This window comes from Battus philenor, unplaced genomic scaffold (assembly GCF_028537555.1).
Source record: "Battus philenor isolate CCGP_79_NKW_IND1 unplaced genomic scaffold, ilBatPhil1.0.hap1 SCAF_4, whole genome shotgun sequence".
Lineage (NCBI taxonomy): Eukaryota > Metazoa > Arthropoda > Insecta > Lepidoptera > Papilionidae > Battus > Battus philenor.
Window position 1 is genome coordinate 6,629,434 of NW_027181704.1, and position 22,633 is coordinate 6,652,066.

Consider the following 22,633-nt stretch of genomic DNA (forward strand, 5'->3'; position numbering starts at 1 on the left):
TAATATATACATAAATAACACGTTTATATATAAATATACTTTATACATAATTCTTTATTAGTGTATTACGACGATTTTTTCGCGAATAAGTCTCGAACATTTTTTCTTATATGAACATGTACCGGTTCGCTGACTTTCTCATTCCTCAGGGAAGTTTATTCCAGAACAATTTGGACAGGTAAAGAAGAATAAACGAAGTGAGATTTGTGAGTAGGACAAAGTAGTAAAAGATTGTTGATATTTTTGGTTTGAAGCTAAGCAACACTTGACTATACATTTAAAATAATATAAATCTTCCGTCTTATAACCATAGTTTTATAAGACGTATCATATATTGATATAATATATTGTATCAAGTACAATAAAGAAAATAGTTTTAGTATGTATTTATAAATGTGATTTATAAAACCGTCGATAGATGTCGTTAATATAATTCATTTTGAATTTTCTATTTTCTATTAAATTTCTTTAAAACAAATTAGATTTTTATGCCCTATATATATTTAGTATTATTTATAAATTTAAATTATTTTTGTACTATTGTATATACCAGTATGCAAAGTATCCTCTAGCCTCTAATAGATTGTCAACACTTCTAACTACGTATAACTTTTTGTATATTTTTTTTTGACGGCAAGTGGTATTTGGACTTCTTGTCGATGACTGTGTTTGGCTTCCAAATTAGGTTGTAAATTATTATCATGCGCATAAATAATGACAACGCCATCTGTTTTTGGTATGATGAACTAACAATACTCGATAAAATTTTAAATTTAAGATCTATTTCTTTTACTTCAATATGTGGAATCCATCAGCCTATAAGTGCGTAAAACAATACATATGGAAAACATTAAACGAACACAGCAGTCCGATATGGATTGAACCAAGAACGTTAATACGAAAAGTTTTATTTTTAATAGGACTACCGAGAAATATTTTTTACAGAACTACGTGGGACTTACTAATCCTAAAATAACCCTATGTGTAATAATAATAATTTAACACGTTTTGATAACAGGAGGCGGGTGGTTGGTGGGGCTGCGTGTGCGACGGCGAGGCGCTGGAGAGCGCGACGGCCGTGCGCTGCGTGCACGCACACCTCGCCGCGTGTGCCCGCGCCCAAGCCCACGCCCACGCACAAACGCACACGCTGCACACTGTACGCTTACCTTTAAGATGCTTGTGTGACTGCTTAAATTTTCTAGCCTGTTCATATACATATTATATATATACATATACATACATATATATATATATATATATATGTAAGTAAAAATGTTTTCCCTGAGCGGATTGCTACATATTAATAAAAATAAATTAAAAGATATTAATTGCTTACTATCAGTTTCTCTACTTTACTATAATAAGTCAAAAGTCTGTCGCATTCCAATAGAAAACATAATCAATTTGATTTCAATCACTTCAAATTCAAAATAACTTTACTACAGTAGAAGTCCGCGGGCACCTTTAAGATGCCGATTATTTTAACATTATAAGTGGTTGGCTTTCACCAGCTCGGAATGCCGATTTGCTAAGAAGAGCCGGCCAGAAACTCAACCGTTGCTGTTTTTATAATTATCAGCCATAAAGAAAATAAATTCTATACATTACGATCAATTAACAAGTCTTGAATGCTATATATAATTTAATAAGATTTATTTGATATAGTAAAAGCTCCTTATTCGCGCCCCCTTCATTCGCATTTTCACTATACGCAGATCTAGAAAATGCCTATTCCTATATTCCCGACTAAAAATTTCGGACATAATAATAAATGGAATAAAATATAGTAATCTAGCCACTAAATCCATGGCAAATGCTGTCAAATGGACAAATAAAAAAGTAAAAAAAGTGTAGCCTGCTGTGACTGCGGTAATCAAAAAAGAATCTGTACAATTTAAAACTTTGACTGCAAACATAGCCGAAATAGCGAATGGAATACAGCGAAATGGGTTCGAATGGATATAATCAAGTGACATTCAGGATTTGCTTGAATCGCTAGATGAAGGTTTGACTGAAACCTACTTAGGGGAAATGAATTAATTTAATTCACGGATTTAAATTAATTCATTTCCCATTGAAGAGGAGGCTTCGACCAGCTCTGGAAACGTGACATTTTATTTGAAAAATCTTAGCGAAGATTAAAGAATCGCTAATAAGCTTTGCGATTTCTTAATGAACATTGATCCGTCTTTGGATCGAAGTCTTATTTTTAAGAGGCAAATTTCTAATGTGACTGCTATCTATCAGTCTGAATTGAAGGAGCATTTAAAAACTGCCAACTGAGAAAAAATTACAAAATTCTTCAAATCATTGTTTCAACCTTAAGATAATTAATCAAAATGTTGTTATTTTTATGAAAAATATCATAAAAAATACATTGCCAGGTACCAGAAGAGTGGCAGTTGCAGTGGCCGGGCCCATCTGCACCCGACGAGTACTTGAAGGAGCTGAGTGTGCGTGCACACGCCGCCGTGCAACGCACGCGAGACCGAACCTCTGGCTCTATGCCCACTGGTATGTTGAATTTATAAAGAGACTTTTTACGTCCATAAATGTTAGTCAAATTTATATTTCACAAACAATCTTTGATATTAATCATCATCATTATATCATCATACCTGTTGGAAGGGGCCTGTATCCTGCGTCTTCCTAACAAGGTCGTCTGCCTTTGTGAATGAACCGTGTCCGTGGACTTCGCTCCAGAACTTTAAGGCCCCAGCGGCCAGTTCTGCGTGCTATGTGACCTAACTGCCAATCCACTGGACTATGTCGGTAACTTTTTTCATCCAGAGATCTCCTCATACCTAACTTAACAAAATATAATGTATTTATTTATACAGCGGTGGATCTACGTACTTTCATCCGGCCGCATCGAGTGCTGTGGGCGCTGCGTGCACGCACTGCGGAGCGGCTCGCCTGCTCCGTCGAGCAGCTTGCACTCACTTCGCACTGGGACTGCAACCGTAACCAATAATATACATATTTCGACTAATTTAGGATAAACATGTCACGCCACAATTATACGTACAAACTATTACAAAAATATGAAACTGAAGCCAAAATGTAATACAATAAACGGGATATGAAAAAATAAACTCCGTCGAAGCGATATAAGTGCTCGGTAACCTTCCGATCCGATGTTAGAGTAAGTAGCGGCCCCCCGGGCCGAGGCGTCGGGAGCCCGCAGTAAAAGTCCGGTTCCATAAAAAAATTAATGAACAATTATAATTCATAAGTGACGTGTGAGATGTATGGCGCAGTGTGAAAAAGCTCTTTAGTGACAAGAATCATGCAGTGAGCGAGTTATAATAATTAATTTGATGCGATCATTTCTTAGTACCTTAATAGAAACTGTTAAAAAGGTTAAATCTAGTTTAGGCGTGTCCCTCCCAAAAATGCCAAAAAATTAGAATATTTATTTTTTTTAAATTCATTATTTTTAGAATTATGCTTACGGAAGTGGTAATAATTTTATCAGTGATATATATGCATAAGATTCTCCAGGTTTTCGGCAAAAACACGAAATTTTAAAATAAATAAGTTTTAAATCAAAAATAAAAGGTTGTCAAATATCTCCCTTCCGCCTTTTCGTCTTTTGAATTTCGCGGCTATGTACAAAGCGCTACAGAGCTCGTATCTGGCAATACTATACATAATTTGAAAGGTCTTGACATAACCTACAAAACGACGCTATGCATGATTAGTTTGGATATTGCGCTCAACAGTTATAGACGTGTAAACATGGAGTTCACTAACGCCGAAATTCGCGCTATTTTAAAGTTTTCCTTCGTTAAAGGCAAATCCGCTAGAGAAACGTTCCGTGAGATTAATGGTGTTTTGGGGGATGGTACTCTATCACTTCGAACCGCGGAGGAATGGTTTCGACGATTCAGAGCCGGCGAAAACGACACCATGGATAAGCCAGCCGGCGGAAAACCTGTGACGACAAATACCGATCAAATCATGGACTACATCGAGTTAGACCGGCATGTGGCATCTCGTGACATCGCCCAGGAGATGGGAGTTAGTCACCAAACCATTTTAAACCATCTGCAGAAGGCTGGATACAAAAAAAAGCTTGATGTTTGGGTGCCGCATGATTTGACGCAAAAAAACCTTCTGGACCGAATCAACGCCTGCGATATGCTGCTGAAACGGAACGAACTCGACCCATTCTTGAAGCGGATGGTGACTGGCGACGAAAAATGGATCACATACGACAATATCAAGCGAAAACGGTTGTGGTCGAAGGCCGGTGAATCGTCCCAAACAGTGGCCAAGCCGGGATTGACGGCCAGGAAGGTTTTGCTGTGTGTTTGGTGGGATTGGAAGGGAATCATCCACTATGAGCTGCTCCCATATGGCCAGACGCTTAATTCTACCATCTACTGTGAACAACTGGACCGCTTAAAGCAGGCGATCGACCAGAAGCGTCCAGAATTGGCCAACAGGAAGGGTGTAGTGTTCCACCAGGACAACGCCAGATCACACACTTCGTTGATGACTCGTCAGAAGCTACGGGAGCTCGGATGGGAGGTTTTATCAAATCCACCATATAGCCCGGACATAGCACCAAGTGATTACCACCTGTTCCTGTCCATGGCGAATGCCCTTGGTGGTGTAAAGTTGAACTCAAAAGAGGTTTGTGAAAAGTGGCTGTCCGAGTTCTTCGCAAATAAGGAGGGGGGGCTTCTACGAGGGAGGTATTATGAAGTTGCCGTCTAGATGGAAACAGATTATCGAACAAAACGGCGCATATTTGAACTAAATCCGATCACTGTAACACTTTTTATAAAGCATTGAATAAAGAGCAAAAAAGCGGAAGGGAGATATTTGACAACCTGTTATTAACCATCGGTTTCGGCCATATATCCAGCACTTCATGAATACCGTTTTTAAAAAAACTGCATGTCTTTTGAGACAGATCATTCATCGAACTAATTTCAAACTTCCTTGGAATTTCTGATGGAATAACTTATAAGTGTGCGCCCCATTAGAGCGAAGAGGTGTTAGACTTCAAGATTTTTGCCTGTGACTGGTTTTGCTCTGTGAAATAAAACATTGGATTTTAACGTTAGACAGAAATGGCGTCTATGTCAAATTAACATGCTGAGTCTTTTCATCTGGTAGTAGTTGCAGAATTTATCTAGATGATCCGAAAATTAGAACCCAAAAGCTCAATCAGTGATCCCCTCTCTGCATTGAAGCGACCGCCGGTTAAACATCCTGAAACCTCGGCGGCTTCCTAATCTGATAAATAAGTAATGTAACGGTTCAGGATGATAAGTCTGAGACAGCTATTGGCCCAGTTATTACGAATAATCATTCCGGGCCTTCAGCACTCAGTCATCTCTTACCCAGTGAATTTCTGTGAGCCGTAAGATATCCACGGCTGGACTAGACTGGAAAAGCCTCTCAATATATCTATCTGTAAATACTATCAACAACTAAATTACTGATGAGTGACATTGCAAGCCGAAATTCCCTCTCGGGGCCCGTGAACCTAGTCCGTCAAAAAGGTTTAAGTGCATGGCGGCCTTCCAATCCGTTGAACTAGTAGTACGTAGCAGTCTGAGCCGAGGTGCTTCCGGAAGCCTTCGAGCTTGAAAAAAAGTCTTAAGAAAGACAGCCTCCAACCTGAGGAATCGAAAAATACTTAACTAAAGAGAGGAAAGAGGAAGACCACAAGTTTAATTGAAGACGAGAGATAGAAGTATGTTCTAATAAAACTTTAAAAGAGAGGTAGACTAAATTAAAAGAAGTGCTCTATAAGACAATAACTATTACGTTTACATAATTGTTTTAACCGCTTTGTAGAAAATGATAGCAGTGACGTGCCTTGGCTAGTGGTGACGGGGCTGCGTTTGAGTGGGTGCATGTGGGCTAGCGCACTGACTCCCACCACTCCCCTGGCGCCTTCACACCAGCCGGCCCCACCACTATTACTGCGCTACGTGCCGGTACGCAACACTTTATAATACTTAATCAATGCACAAATATTGTTCCTATAATATTTAAAAGAACTATAAACTTCCAGAGTTCTGAGACATCGATAACATCAACGAGAACATTAGATGTCCCGGTTTACAATAACGAATTGCGCGAGGACATTTTATTTCACGTGAAGGCGCCGCTTGGGATGGAGTACGACAAAGATACCGCCATTTTGAACGCCGTCGCTTTGTTTATCGCTTCTGTTGACTAATTACCAACAAATTTCATCACTTTTTAATTACGGCAAGTTATGGCGAACACAAGATGTTTTATAATAAGAATTAATGTGAATTAGATTTAGTACAATAAAACTTTCGCACTTTTATTTTTTTTCTTAAAACTATTTTAACCACGTTAGTAATAAAAATGCAATAAATAAAATTGAAATACTATTTAAGTTGTTTATTAATTTAACGAACCTTTTTCACTATAAATAATGTACAGGCTGTTAGCACAAAAAATAGTTTGTGGTCACTTTTTACAATGAGCTAATACTTTTACGCCTGTCCGAGTTTACGAGCTCTTCTCAATTAGGGGCGCGTTTTGAACCGTTGGTTTTAACCAAATCTGAAATCGTTTTTCAATCAACATCAGCATTGTTTTCTACCAGGCGGAACAACCACTTCAGACATTCTAAACCATGTTGACCGCAGTTTTAGAAGCTATGGAGGAAAAACACTAAGTTCACGCTGATGTCGATCATGTTGTATTATTATACTGCAGAAACTGGGTCATTCTAGCATTTGTGGCTTTTATTTCCATCTAACGATAAGAGAGAAATACACAAGTTTTTCATTTCACATAGTAAAACTGGTTAGACATCTTGAAACGCTAGTATATCTTACCTCGCAATACTCACTTTAACCGCCACCATCTAATACCTCTTCGCATTAATGGGGCGTACAGACTAGTACTCGAAAAATTTCAAGCAAGTTCGAAAAAAGATTGACGAAAGGGTTGCACCAAAACACATGTGCATTTTTTTTAATTTGTCGCTCATTCTCTTACTTCTCAGCCTTAACCTAACCGTGCTTTTCTACGACGCGGTACAGGTATTTCAATAGCTTTATACCTACTTAATGTACCTAATTTGCCAAGGTTATATTTACAACATAGGCCTGAGTTAATCAATAATACAATGTTCATAACTGATGTAATTGTCTAAAAAAAGCTTTGGACGCTGCTTCTTTTTGTGTTACATGTATTGGCGAAACCGATTTTAAGTACGCGCTTGTTTGGGGCGCAAAAAATGTGTAGCCCAACCATGTGAACGGCAGATGTTGACCTATGGTTATTTATTACTAACACTAGCGTTAATTCAGCATCCGTATACTATATTTATTATTAATAATACATTGATCTTGGGTAATTGGTATATACAATTATTGTTTTCAACATTGAAAGAAAATTTACGTTCATCTCTCACTTCTATCCAAAAAAGTAATTGTCTTCTTTTTTACAGAGTGATTGATTACAGATGCAAATGCTTTAAAGGGATGAATGTATAGCTTTGCAGTCAATTATTGTATGGTAAACCCTATCCAAAAATCAATGGTTTCAGAAATTATAAAAAACGTAATGATATTACAATAAAAATCTTCTTATTCGCGCTTCATTCATTCGCCTTTTCACTATTCGCAAGTTTAAAAAATACGACGCAGTTCCTATATTCGCGGCAAAAAAAAATCTTTATTCGCGGATGCAATAAGTACAAACATAATAATAAAAGAATTCCAATAGGTATCAAACCCAAAATCCTCAGTAAATGTCGACAAATGGACTGCCGTCATATTAGACATTAAGGAATGAAATCCTGATATGAATATTATGGAATGCTTGAAGAAATTTGAAATGGGAAAATGCATCGTAAAAATGAAAGAATTATTGGAAGAACTGAGGCCAAACACATTGAAGTCATGCTGGAAAAAACTGTGACCTGCTCTGACTGCGGAAAATGACGAAGAATCATTACAATTTCAAAAAAAAATGGTTTCGAACAGATAAATTCAAATGACATTCAGGAATTCTTGGAATCACAACCAACTTGGAAGAAATAAATGAAGTGAATTTACAGCCCATTGAAGAAGAGGCTTCAACAAGCACTGGAAAAGTGGACTAAGATTTTTTACGTAGAAACGTGATATTTAATTTGAAAAATCTCAGTGAAAGTTTAAGAATGGTAATTGAGCTTCGCATTTTCTATGTGAACATTGATCCGTCTATGGAACTAAGTCTTATTTTTAAGAAACAAATTGCTAATGCGACTGCTGCGTGCTTTTACAAGGAGGTTTTGAAAACTGCCAAGCAAGAGAAAATTACAACCTTACTCAAGGTAATCTGTTGCCAGCGTTAGATGGAAAGGCCAAGAAGTAAAGTGTGTTAGACTCCAGTATGCCTTTTATTTAAAGGAGATGGATAATTTTTTTCTCCCTCCAAGTGGCTACGTGAGCGACCGGGGCTAAGTATGTTTGAAAATGCACCTGGAACGTAGAGAGGATTTTAGTCGATGCTAGTTACAAATGAATGACTGGAGAATATAGATGCCTCAATAGTTTTTATTTCATTCAAGTACATGGAAACAAGAGCGTGACGTAATTCGACAATATTAACCCGGTGGATGAACGTATATTACATATTATATACAAATATATATTAATAACGTATATTGTATACGAACGTAAGTTACAACTAAAGCCAAGTAGTATGTTTTATGAAATCTCGGTAGCTAGGTCACTGAACTAACGGACTTTATATCCAAAAAATTGGGCGATAAGCTACAAAGATAACGCTTCAAGTGTAAAAGCGGTGCTATGTTATTTAAGTTTTTGACGAGGAAACTTGACTCTTATATGCGTGACATAAGTACTATCTATTCTTTTACGTTTACTCATAAAATATTTTTAGAAACTAAATACGGTAGAATTTTTTTTAGCAATTTATTTTTTTAAGCGATATTTCTTATATAAAACGGATGTAGGTTATCCTTGTGGCTATACTTTTGTCTACCCTAACGATTGTGATTTTTTTCCTTATTAGTTTTCGTTAATTTGGCGTATCAATTTCAGTAGCAGATACTACATATGTTTAATATATTGAACGTATACTTAAAAGATAGTACCGTGTGCTTAAAACATACTCGATCACAAAAAATCGGAAAAATCTATTAAGACTAAAGCTTGTTATAATTGTATACATACAGAATACAGAACTTTTTAACTTTTTTCGTTGAAAATAACAGGTTGAAAATAACATTACAGGTTACGTCAAATCAATCGTAAATAATTCAATCTTCTGCTTTGATTTTAACACAAATATCTTGACATCCCTTACTTAAAAATCCTCATTTAAACTCATTTATTGAAATGTTTACATCGTATAAAATATATTTGTGACATGTTTGTTGTTAAAAAGATATTTTATTTGAAATTAAAATAATAATTGCTAACCAAAACACGTTCTAATTACCGCCATGGCACACCATATTGACTAGTCACCTCAGTTATATTAAGGTTTAACGAGCCATCTGGTTGACTTTGATAAAATTAGATGCTAAACTCATTTCCTGTATCGGTTGCCTATGTCACTCTTATAAGTGTCTTTAATTATATGAAATATTATTAAAAATTTTATTATTTTAATTTAAAATACGAATACTTTTTACTTTTTAATTGCGTTTGTCGTTGTTAAGATAATATAGATTCTGCAATGTGGACCTCAAAAAACGAAAATTTGAAAGTGTTTCCATCCCACTTTAATAAAAAGTTGTTGTACTTTTTTAATAAATTTAGACGGAATCACTCACAAGTTAAAACAAATTTTACCTGTCTACATTGAAGTGTGAAGTCAAGCCAACATTTCAGTTCATCATCATCGAAGGCAGATACATTTTTTTGGACCTCCGCTTACGATTTTTCAACTTCTATTTTTTATCACGCCGACGGAAAACCCTTAGGATTTAAGTATTACTATTACTTAAATATAAGTTTTTCTTTGTGACGGAAGGTCTTTGTTTGCTTTATTAAAGATGTTATAGTGCTGAAGCAGCTTTGCCTAAATCTCTTGTTTAGTAACTAGCCTTAAAGGGCTCCCCCCTTGAAGAACTCTCGACTCAGGCCGTTAAATTAGATATTTGACGTAATTCGTGTGTGCGAAGATTTCATTGAGTAGTTAGGCGCAAGGGCCCTTGGCAGAGCTCTGAGAGACTGTCAATTCGTTTAGATTTCCGATACGATGATCGCCAAAATTCGAATTAAACTCCACGCTAGCAATAAAATTAAATTTTCTTTCTCTCGGCTCGTTTATATAATTTCAGCAAACACTTTTGAATCAAATAATGTTAAAATGTAGTAATATTTAATACGTTATAAAAATCGTTGAAAAATGTAGGTAAAATGTGAGCGAGATATAGCTGACGGAATCGTTATATGTGTGTGCTTATCTGCCTGAACTTTGACATCGTAACCGCCTTTTAAGAATGAACGCTTATCGAAAGCGTTCATTCACAGCAACATCACATTGTCAATATGAAATAGCTTTTCAAAAATTGTACTTTATTCCGTGTAACCTCTAATGGTGATGCAATCGGACTAAATCATTTAAAACGTTTTGCATATTTAGCCGCGATTGCAAAATTTTAATACAAATTAATCATTTTATATCTATAAAACCAACTTTCGAAATTTTTAAATAAAACAAACTGTTAAAATTTATCAAGATTGATTGAAAAGCGTAAATAAATTATAAATAGATACTTTAAAAGGATTATTAGAGAAGACAAACTAATAAAATTATTCGTAGTTATTACGCACTAGAATTATTATTAAATCGTAATCTTTATTTCGTATTATATTATATTACAATATGGTGTTTTGTTTCTATTCCGCTTAACTTAGATAAGGGGTTATCGTTAACAGTCGAAATATAACAAGTTATCTAGTTGTTAAAGAGGACGCTAGTTTTTATTCTATATAAATATGACTTTTGTGATACACTCGTAAACTTTATATTTTATTCAAAAACAAATCATGTAGATCGAGACCATATTTAATTTCGCATCAATTCTATTTAGGCTTTACTTGGACAATTTACTGAACATTTAACCTGTCGTATGTTAAAGTTTACAATTTGATATATGTAAATATCTAAACAACCTACAAAAAAGTGGAAATTGCTTTTTCGCCATAAGCCATTTTCTTTTAAAAGTATGGTGAAATAAATATTAATATAAAAAACAAACAAATAATAAACAGGTATTAAATATAGTGGAGGGTAATTTAGTGGTAATTTTAAAATATCAACGACTCATACCAACGGGCTGGGAAAAGGCATCTTGTTTAAAGAAAGTTCATGGATTAATATATTACGCAAGCTACTCCTATAGTATTTTCTGTTTTTACTGAAAGATGGAGATTTGAAATGACATATGTTACAAGTTATGCACAATCTTATAAATATATTGTCTGCATTATTTCTCAATAATCAGGAGAAGATTTGTAAATTTAACCAGTTTTTATGAAAAGTAAAACGCGAATGTTATCGGGAACGGATGCGCAGGACGGAAGAACGATGGCTGCCCCGCTGGGTATCGCCGACAACACCACATGTTATAGCCCTTTTCAATGCTTACAGTAAATTTAATTAAAAATATTTTTAATTGTCATTCATTTTTTCGGTAATTTTTTTTATTACGTAACCATCAGGAAAAAGGTATGACTTAAAAGTAGCCCTTCCGTTCGCATAGAAAATACTAATTTAAATTATGATTAATTTCATGTCTCCTTTTAGATTTAGAATGTTCATTTTTAATCCTCAGAAGTATCTCTATTTGTGTTGAAAAGCATATTGTGATATTTCAGAAAATCTGATCTTAATGGCGTTATTATTTTAATAATAGCTATTATTAATTATTTATGATGATAAACCGTTATTGTTGTCATCGGGTACTTACGAAATATTATAAATTCAGTAAAAATTATTATTTACAGCCTAATTGACATTAAATCTTTTTAACGAAATTAATCTTAAATAGCAATAGGTGTTTACAATAGACAAAGCAAAACACAAGGCAAATCGTATCTTTATGCAGAATTAAATTAAAAGCGGACGTTTACTTACATATTCAATAGCAAAGAAATTATTACGTATTATTAATGCCATATTTATTGGGTAAAATTCATTTAATATTATGATGAGTGAATGTGAATATTATTACGAGCTTTTGCTTTAGCTTTTTAGTGGAAATGTGAACGAAGCTGAAAAAGTTGTTATTTATAAAGGACTAGTGAGAAAAAATATAAATTTACAGGCCTTGCAAGATCCGGAATAACGAACTAAAACAAAATACATACGTACGTTACTCTATTTTCTTTTTTCCGAAATCAAAATAAATAATTAAACATAAGATGAAATAACTAATAACATCAGTTTATTTTAAGAATTAAAAAAATAATAATTCCTGAATTATTTTAAATGTGAAGAAGCGTGTCACCGTGGCATAATGACCATAACAAAAAGGGCATTTCGAAAAGCAGCGTTATTTTTGTTGCTTAATGCCTGTTCGGAGATCTGACTGAGGGGCAGGCGGGAGCGGTCGTCGCCTTGTCCAGAGCTGTACTAAGTAGCAATTTACTATATTCTGAGCATATGTTATTTAAGCAATAATGTTACGATGTTTTGAAAAAGAAAACAATTTTTGTAAAGCATAAAACCTAAAACTTCAATCACAGCAATCACTTTTTACTATTAAGCAATTAAACCGTTTTTGGTAACTAATGACTTCAAAGCTATTGCGAATTTAATCTTATTACTTAATTTTCCATCAATAAAGAAAGGCATCAAATAGCATTTGGCTTACTTTATAACACGTACTTTTTGTTTGAGAGGCGTCTTGCGTCCCAACAGTAGTAGCATTATTAGACAATATACATTAATGAGACAACATTATAAACGAAAATGACAATTAATCTGTTCTTTACAAAAATATTGAAAAAAATAATATCCATCTAAACTATGAAGATGTACCAAAATTGACAGACACGAAATGTTGATTGTGAATGCGGACCTGCTTTCATGGCTTACGGAATGAGGCGAAGGCGGAGAGGGAGGCGAGGCGGCGCGAGAGTGCGGGACAACGCTTCCCCGTAGCCAGTGCAGTGAGCGGTGTGCAGAGAGTCATACCGCGCTATGGCTCTGCGCACTTTGTTTTTGTTCTCGGCGCTCGTCACCGGCGGCAGCGCTGTTTACAGTCGTGAACGCGATCGTCTTCGCGCCGATCCTCGCTTACTCGACCGCGCCTGCGAACTCAGTTCATGCTATCCCGCGACTGGCAACCTCCTCATTGGACGAGAATCCCGACTCTCTGCAACATCGACCTGTGGCTTGAATCGACGGGAGCGATACTGTATCGTCTCATATCTAGACGATAGACTACGAAAAGAAAGAGAAACGTGTTTTACTTGCGACTCAACGAATAAAACTATACATAAGCCCGACGAAAACCATCGAATACAAAATATTATTTACAAATTTTACCCCGGAACTAGATATAGATCATGGTGGCAATCCGAAAATGGAAAAGAAAATGTTTCTATTCGACTCGATATGGAAGCAGAATTTCATCTAACGCATTTAATAATACAATTCAAAACTTTTCGGCCCGCTGCTATGTTAGTGGAAAGATCTTTTGATTTTGGAAAAACATGGAGAGTATATCGCTATTTTGCACACAACTGTGCTGAATCCTTCCCATCAGTTCCGAGGCATTCGCAGCGGAACTTAACAGAAGTGGTCTGTGACTCTCGCTATTCCGGAGTTTCTCCTTCCACTGAGGGTGAAGTAATATTTAGAGTCCTACCATCCAATATAAATGTGACAAATCCCTATTCTGAAGAAGTGCAAAACTTGTTGCGAATGACGAACCTCAGAATTAACTTTACTAAACTTCATACTTTAGGCGATGATCATCTTGATAATAGAGCAGAAATAAAGTTCAAATATTATTATGCCATTTATGAAATGGCAGTGCGCGGGTCATGTTCTTGTTACGGTCACGCATCTAGGTGCTTACCTATGCCTGGAGTTGAATCAAAAAATAATATGGTGCATGGTCGATGCGAATGTACTCATAACACGCGAGGTTTAAACTGTGAATATTGTGAAGATTTTTATAATGATTTACCTTGGCAACCAGCGGTTGGCCGTACTTCCAATGCGTGTAAAAGATGTACATGCAATAACCATGCTACAACTTGCCACTTTGATCCAGCTGTTTATAATAAAACAGGGAAAATAAGTGGAGGTGTTTGTGATAATTGTCAACATAACACAATGGGTATAAATTGTGAACGCTGTAAACCAACATTTTATAAGGATCCCACTTTGGATATTCAAAGCCCGGATGTTTGCAAGCCCTGTGATTGCGATCCAGAAGGTACAACAGATCGAGAAGTTCTGTGTGATGATGAAACTGATACTACAAACAACAAAACTGCTGGGCGCTGCATGTGTAAGACAAACATTGATGGAACAAGATGTGATAGATGCAAAGATGGGTTCTGGAATTTTGATCCTTTAAATCCAGAAGGCTGCGAATCATGTACTTGCAATAGCTTAGGTACAGTGATTGAAAGAGGTTGTGATCCATCCACAGGTAATTGCTTCTGTAAACGGCATGTTACTGGTCGAAATTGTGATCAATGTCTTCCAGAATTTTATGGCCTCTCCGATAATGATGATGGATGCTTGCCATGTGATTGTGATGTTGGTGGTTCAATTGATAAGGACTGTGATGTGATAACAGGACAATGCAAATGTCGTTCAAATGTTAGTGGCCGTCGCTGTGATACGCCAATACAAAACTTCTTTGTTGGAGCTTTAGATTCAATTGTAATAGAAGCAGAATCAAGTCAGTGTGATTCTCAAATAGATGATAACGCAATTCAAAGTCAATTGTGTCATGTTGTAATAAGAGAAAACTTCCCAGATGGTCGAAGGGAAACATGGACAGGTCCAGGTTTTATGAAGATTCCTGAAAGTAGCACTTTAGTATTCAAGGTGAATAATCTGAAAACCAGTATGAACTATAATGTTTTGATTCGTTATGAGCCACAGGCGCCTGCTAATTGGGAAGAAGCAACAATTTATGTTAGGAGGCCCTTACCCGTAGATATTGATTCACCCTGTGCCAATGTACAACCTGAAGATGACACAATAAATACCTATTTACCAGCAAGTCAACGCAGTTACCTAGTTAAACCAGCAGTTTGCTTGGAAAAAGATAAGGAAACAGAAATTCGAATATACTTAGGCCGTCAAGATGGTCATTCATTTAACAGTCGAGCATCAATTTTGATTGACTCCATTGTTCTCTTGCCTTCCATTGATGACTTGCCATTCTTAGTAAATGGAAGTTACATGAGAGAAGAATTTGATCGTTTTAATTGTGGTGATTCTTATTACTATGATCTTAATAGAGAAAATATACCAGAGGTTTGCAAAAAGTATCATGCTAGCATAGGATTTTACATTAGAAATGGCTCAGAATCATGTCAGTGTGATCCGACAGGATCTAAAAGTCATCAATGTGATCCCTACACCGGATATTGTCAATGTGTTGAAAACATAGTTGGTGCCAGATGTGATCGCTGTGCTCCAGGTACATATGGCTTCAGCAAATTTGGCTGTAAGCGCTGTGACTGTAATAGTATTGGAAGTCTTGATAACTTTTGTGATGCCACAAGTGGACAGTGTAAATGTAGAGCAAACACTTATGGAAGGGCATGTGATCTATGTCAACCAGGATATTTCAACTTTCCTAATTGTCAACAATGTGATTGCAATGGCCATGCTGTTGAATGTGATGATAAATCTGGTGCTTGCAGAGAATGTAGAGATTACACAGAAGGACACCGGTGTGAGAGATGTATTGATGGGTATTATGGTGACCCAAGACTTGGTGTGGACATTCCCTGTCGTTCATGCCCATGCCCAGGAATAAAAGGAGATCCAAATAAAAGTAGTCATGCAGACCGTTGTGAGTTAGATCCTGAAACAAAGGATGTAGTTTGTGACTGCAAAGAAGGATATGCTGGACTTTTATGTGATGTTTGTGCTGACAATTATTATGGAGACCCAGTAAAAGGTACCTGTGAAAAATGTGAATGTAATGAAAACATAGACATAACAAAACCAGGAAATTGTGATCCATATACAGGGAAATGCTTACAATGTTTGCATAATACTGCTGGGGAACACTGTGAAGTTTGTGAAGAAGGATATTATGGCAATGCTTTAGAAAAAGCATGTTATAAATGTAATTGTTCTGAATTAGGAACAAATTTCACAAAGGGTCATTGTGATGGTATAACAGGACAATGTCCCTGCTTTAAAAATGTTATGGGAATTGATTGTGATCAATGTACTGAAAATCATTGGAGAATTGCTCTTGGAACAGGCTGTGACCCCTGTGAATGTGATCCCGTAGGATCTATATCTCCTCAATGTAATCCATACATAGGTAAATGTGATTGTAAACCAGGTCATGGCGGAAGACAATGTGATCAATGCCAAGAGAATCATTGGGGTGATCCAAACATAGAATGTCATGAATGTGAATGTGATTTATATGGATCAGTGTCACAACAATGTATGCGAGAAAATGGATCATGTATATGCAAGCCAGGAATTGGAGGGTATAACTGTGACATATGTGCCCGTGGTTATCTTGGAGATGCCCCTCAGTGTTATGCTTGTGGAGAATGTTTCGATAACTGGGATAGAATTATTGGTGACTTGCACATTCAAACAGAATATGCAATCGCAAATGCTAGCAAAATCAAAATTGTTGGAGCCACTGGAGCATACACAAGAGATTTTGAAGAAATGACGAAAAAGTTATCTAATGTTGAAAATACTCTAGAAAGTGCAAAACAAGGACAGAGTACCATAAAAGACTTATTATCAAATATAACCAGCTTACAAAATCAACTGACACAAGCAGACATTAAAGTGAAAGACAGTAATGACAATCTTAATGACATTACATCCAAAATCAATTTAGGTAATGTAACTTTAGATGGATTAAGATCAAGTATTGAGGAATTAAAATCTAAAACACTCGACTTAGGTAACAATGCCACAAAATTACAGGAAGCTAATTTAGAAGGTGCTTTAAATTTGACACGTGAAGCCAAACAAAGAGCATTTAAAGCATCAAATGATGCAGAAGGTGTACAAACAATCATTGCTGACACAGATCGTCAAATTAAAAGTACAGATAGGTTAATTGAACTGCAGTATTCAAACTTTAATAATACTCAAGGTGAAAATGATAAAAAACTTAATGATTTACAAGAGCAATTATCAGTCTTAGAATCACAGATACCAAAAATTAATGACAAAATGTGTGGGCAAGATAGTGACTCTTGTGATATTTGCGGAGGCGCTGGGTGTGGAAAATGTGGCGGAATATCATGTGATCAAGGTGCCATTACAAAAGCAGAACAAGCACTTGATTTTGCTAATAAAACTGAGCATAGAATAAGAGACCATGAACTTACTGCTGAAGACCTCTTTCGATCAATTTCTCAAGTAAAACAAGATACAGTTGCTGTAAGAACACGAGCAAAAGATTTACTAACTAGAGCTAAAGACTTTAAGTCTTCTGCTGAAAGAGTCACAAATGAAAGCCTTGAATTAACATCTGAAATGAAAGAATTTTTATCAAATACTTCTAATACTCCAGCAGACGTAAGAACTTTAGCTAATGACATTTTGAATTTATCAATACGAATTGAACCTAAAGAAATTACAGAATTGTCACAAAGAATTAATTCAACAGTTTCACAGCTTACAAATATTGAGAATATTATAACAGAGACTAAACCAGACTTAGAAAGGGCTAAAGCTCTTAAACAAAATGCTACTGCTGTAAGTAGTGAAGCAAATCTGACTTTAAAAATGGCTAATAAAGTGTTGGAGGCCTTGGATGAAGCTCAAGCGGCACAAGATGCAGCAGAGAATGCTATTGACAAAGCCAATAGTGACATTGAAGCTGCAAAAAGTAATTTAATACCTATTGCAACTGAAACAGAACAAGCACAAAAGAAAGCCATTGAAACCATGGAGGAAGTTGATGGACTCAGATTACGACTCTCAGATTTACAGAAGAACATTCTGAAAATTGAAAGTGATGCAGAACAAGTTAAACAAGAAGCAAATGATGTTGTTAACCGAGCTGAAGGTGCTGAACAAAAAGCACGACAACTTCGACAAGATTTCAAACAAACTAATATGTCACTTGCAGAACGTGCCAGTCAAACATTGAACTCCAGAGAAAGGGCGCAACTATTGCTAAACCGTGCCACTAAACTTGCTAGTGATACTCAAATGCAATTAAAATTACTGGCCAACATGGAAGAGCTATATAATGATCATAATGAACAACTTAACATATTAGAAAAAGAAATTGGTGACCTCAACACTCAAATGAATTATTACTTATCAGAAATCACAAAGAGATCTGATTACTATAGATCTTGCACTACATAAGTGGTTGTTCTACACATACTCCATATTATATAAATATTTATATGTAAACATTTTTCTGTATTTTTGAGTGCCATGTTATATCTATTGTATTGTTTGTAATTTAACACTAAGTAAAATATTTAATGAGAAACATTAAAAAATGTAATTTTCATGATGTATGAACAGATTATTTTATTGCAATGAATTTATGTGTTCAAATTGTGTTAATTGTGTACTCTGTGTACATCGTTAGTAAGCAAATATCCACTAATAGCATTTATGTTTAATTTTTTCATTATGGACTGCTACTGTTCCTAGAAAAGAAAATGCATTTGCACTATTTTAAGTCTCCAACAGTCTACATTTAAACATATTCCAAAGAATATTTGTATAGTTCTCATAGAGAGTCGTTTTTATTATATTAAATTACTATTTAAGCTTTAGGTTAACAAACTATATTTAAAGTCAAAAATTCAAACTTTTCTTATTTTTTTTACTTGTTAGTAACTTTATATCTATTAACCTGTGCCTTCTGACTTTGTAAAAATAGTTTAATATTTTTGCTCTAGCATAATAACTACTAACATATGATTCAACTTATTGTTCAGAATGATGTGAATATAGGCACATGTGCTTGTAATTGTAATAAAGATATCTTGTTTTAAAGTAGGTATGTTTATCAGTAGTGTTCATAATGTTGGAGGCATACTTACTTAATTATAGTTTTTAATAATAACTGTGTAAGTCTATCTGTGATTTTTATTAAACCTTGTGTTGAAATGCATTGTTCAACATTTCGGTTTGTATACCTTTGATGAATACGGAAAATTTTAGCTACTTCGATAATTTGCGGTAAGTATAAAGATAGTAGTCAATTTTCTTATGGGCGCAGGACCGTTTAATTGCGGAAACCAGCTCGCAGAGACAAGACAAGGGATAATTTACGATACCATATCGAAGCCTGCAAAAAATGATAGTGATTTTTTGACCTGGTAGAATAATCTAAATGGCGCGAAATTGAATTTTATTTAAATTAAAATCATACCGAATTGAGTATATTTAAAAGCCTAACTCGCCGCAGTGTAGAGAGGTTATCAATCTTAACATAAATTATACTAGTATTAAGTAAATCGAAAGGCTGTTCTATACCATGGGAATTCAAAAGATTTCGACTGGTATGAATGGCACCTTGTGGCGATGTTTGCCATCGCGGTGTTCGGTAGCGGCGGCGTTACTCGAAATGCGGCTTCTGTTGCAGCGGTATTCTTGAAGACAAGTTGCATGTCAACCTGACGATCGACCTCTCTTCGCTCAAAGTTTGCCATCTGCCGGATTCTCCCGGATATAATTATGAAATTGTATGGAGCTTCTAGTGTAAGCCGTTACAGGTCGTTCCTCTCCGGACGATGACTAAACAATAAGTTAGTTCGTTAAACGTTCTACTACACTGGATTATATAGGTATAATGCTCATATCTAATAGGTAAAAATTTACAAAACAAAAAATCTCACATAAATAGCTTCATTTTAGGTATTTAAATAATTTGGAAAAAAATTACATAAATGACAATCGGATTAAAATAAAAATTTAATCCTAGATAGCGGAATCATCAAAATTTTGCTTTAACCCTAAATTGATTTAAACTTGCAACTAGTCATTAGTGGATTTTCATCGTATCAACTTTAATCATGAAGAATATTACCATAAATATCTTATTTTATTAGTTAGTATTGTGTGCGCCGCAAGTGCTAAGTGATTTATTTCATGGGAGAAATAAAGAAACGGCAAGGATCTCAAATATTTTGTGTACGCCCTTCTCTTTTCTCCGCTGACACTCATCAGGCAATTACTCTAGCCGAGGTTTGTGGGAGAGCCCTCTACCTTATCTCACAAAAAGACTTTAGCCAAGCGCCCTTAATCCTCTGCTACCACAACCAGATGAAGCTATACATGGACAAACAGCAGCCATCCGTGACAAAAAAAGATTTATTGGTAATCTGGTTATTTCAATTATTTTGAAAGGATCATTTCAATTACCTTTTCTATCATTTTTAGTTTTTCAGCACCTTATATCGAGTTAAGCCGATTTTTGCCACAGTATGTCTTTTGTCCGACCAATATTCGACCATGGCTTTGTCAACACGATAAACTTTTCACCGTTATCGATCTATTCAAGTCCCAATAAATAAGAAATAAAGTCACAAATAAGTACACACTTTTAGGTTTCTTTCAATGAGTTCTTATGGTACTCAAATATCGAGCTTTTAAAATGGATTGAAACTGTTTTGCGGGCAATTTTCAATTCTTCAATCATGTTGTTATCACTAACACGCCGATCTTAATCTATTTTTTACTAAAACTGGTGTCCATTTTATAATTAACTGGACCGGATCAAGAGGTATCTTTAACACCCAAATTCCCGGACTGTAAAAGCTTAAACAAATTTGAAGTTCTGCTTATTAATAATCCATATCGTTTTACAACTTTTCGTAGCATGCGTTGTATTTATTCTTTTTTTAAGGAAAAATTAAATACTTATTTTCTTCATTAGATTCACTTATTTTGGCAGAAAGTAAAACAAAAATGCTGGAGACAAATTCATCTAAAAGATAAATACTTTCATAAGTTTAAACATAATTTTTGCGAAGACTTCCCGGCCTAACAGTATAATAAAGCTATAATAATTTTGCTAGGCCATTGCCGTAAGCCGTAAAGAAACATATAGCACGGAATTGCCACATAATGTTTTATTTTTAGTCAAAGAGGTTTCAGCAAACATAGCAGAAATGTCCTAAAAGATTTGTATCATTTACATCATTCAAACCCAAATATGAGATTGATATGACCTGTACTGGTGGTCCAAATAATAACTGCTCGGGCAACTGAAGCTGTGTGTACGACATTGTACACATGAAGAATAAACTTGATAGCAAAAAAACTATATAAACAACTTGACAATAAATTACATGCTACTATATATGATATTCAGTGCACTAATCACTAGATTCACAATGTGAATTCGAACACTCAAAAGCGTGAAAAACATCTTTGTTGTAGTCAACAGCTCCGTGCCATGTGAATACGATAAATGAATTAAAATATATAAAATAAAAAAATTAATAACAAATATTTATTTCCAGGAAATTTGTAGATACATTTATGATACTGGAAGAAAATCTTGAAAATCGTAATTTCTCTGGAGAAGGTTATGCTCATATTATAAACAATATCAAATTTAATATACTTTAAAACAGAAAAATACAGTATTAAAATACATAAAAGCATGTATCACAGAACAGCTGCATTAAGGCACTTGATTTAGAAGCAAATTGTTTGTAAAAAGATTTTCAATTATCACAAAATATTCAATAAAATTCCATTTTTGATCAGCAATGTTTCTCCAATATTTTTTTATAGATCATAGAAATCAAAGAACAATGTTTGGTTATGATTATTTTCAGTTTTTTTGAACAAAAACGAATATTGATGAAAATTACTGTTTCTCAAGTAGCTGTACTGAAATAAATATATCATGACTTCAAAACCCAGAAGCAAATAAATTTCTTAAATGACAGTGTTTACTAAACATTTATATTTATAGTTAATCGACTTACTTATTAACTAACATCTTTCGAGAAAATAAAATCTCATTCATCATAATACCATCCTACTAATAATACTAACCAGTAAGGTAAGGTAATTCAGGCTAAAACATTTACACTTAGTAGGACAATATTATAAATTTAAAACTGCTTTCGTGCGTATACAAATGTATCTGCCACTTGAACCTTCATATTTTCTTGGCCGCTTGCTAAACCACGGGTCCCAATCGGTGCAAAATAATCGTCTTGTTGACAGACGAAGGACTTTAAGCAATGTGCAACAGGACGATAACTTGTGGCAGCTACACATGCACGTCATAAGTTGACATTCACACTAAAGTATCTAGTTTCAAAATACTACAACTAGATGGCAACATCGTTGAGTGGTATGAAAACTTTAACATTACTAAATATAACCAAAACTAATACGGGAAGACTTTGAATTAGTAAATAAATACAATATTATATAATAACTCATAATAGATCATGTTACACATGTGTAGAACCAT

General features: G+C 35.1%; 2 protein-coding genes across 2 annotated transcripts in view; both read left to right on the forward strand.

Moving 5' to 3' along the window:
- The window catches only part of btv (beethoven), a 63,546-nt gene extending 57,189 nt beyond the window's left edge, over positions 1–6,357 (forward strand). Inside the window, exons 73-77 of the mRNA XM_068771964.1 lie at positions 1,019–1,159; positions 2,388–2,517; positions 2,844–2,966; positions 5,821–5,963; positions 6,041–6,357. Coding sequence (XP_068628065.1) covers positions 1,019–1,159; positions 2,388–2,517; positions 2,844–2,966; positions 5,821–5,963; positions 6,041–6,208 — 705 coding nt within the window. The 3' untranslated portion in view covers positions 6,209–6,357. The remainder of the gene's footprint in view (positions 1–1,018; positions 1,160–2,387; positions 2,518–2,843; positions 2,967–5,820; positions 5,964–6,040) is intronic.
- Positions 6,358–13,165: 6,808 nt separating this feature from the next.
- On the forward strand, positions 13,166–19,219 carry LanB1 (laminin subunit beta-1). Its single transcript, XM_068771646.1, has one exon. The coding sequence runs from the start codon at positions 13,180–13,182 to the stop codon at positions 18,541–18,543; it is 5,364 nt and encodes a 1,787-aa protein (XP_068627747.1). The 5' UTR covers positions 13,166–13,179; the 3' UTR covers positions 18,544–19,219.
- The last annotated feature ends 3,414 nt before the right edge of the window (positions 19,220–22,633 follow it).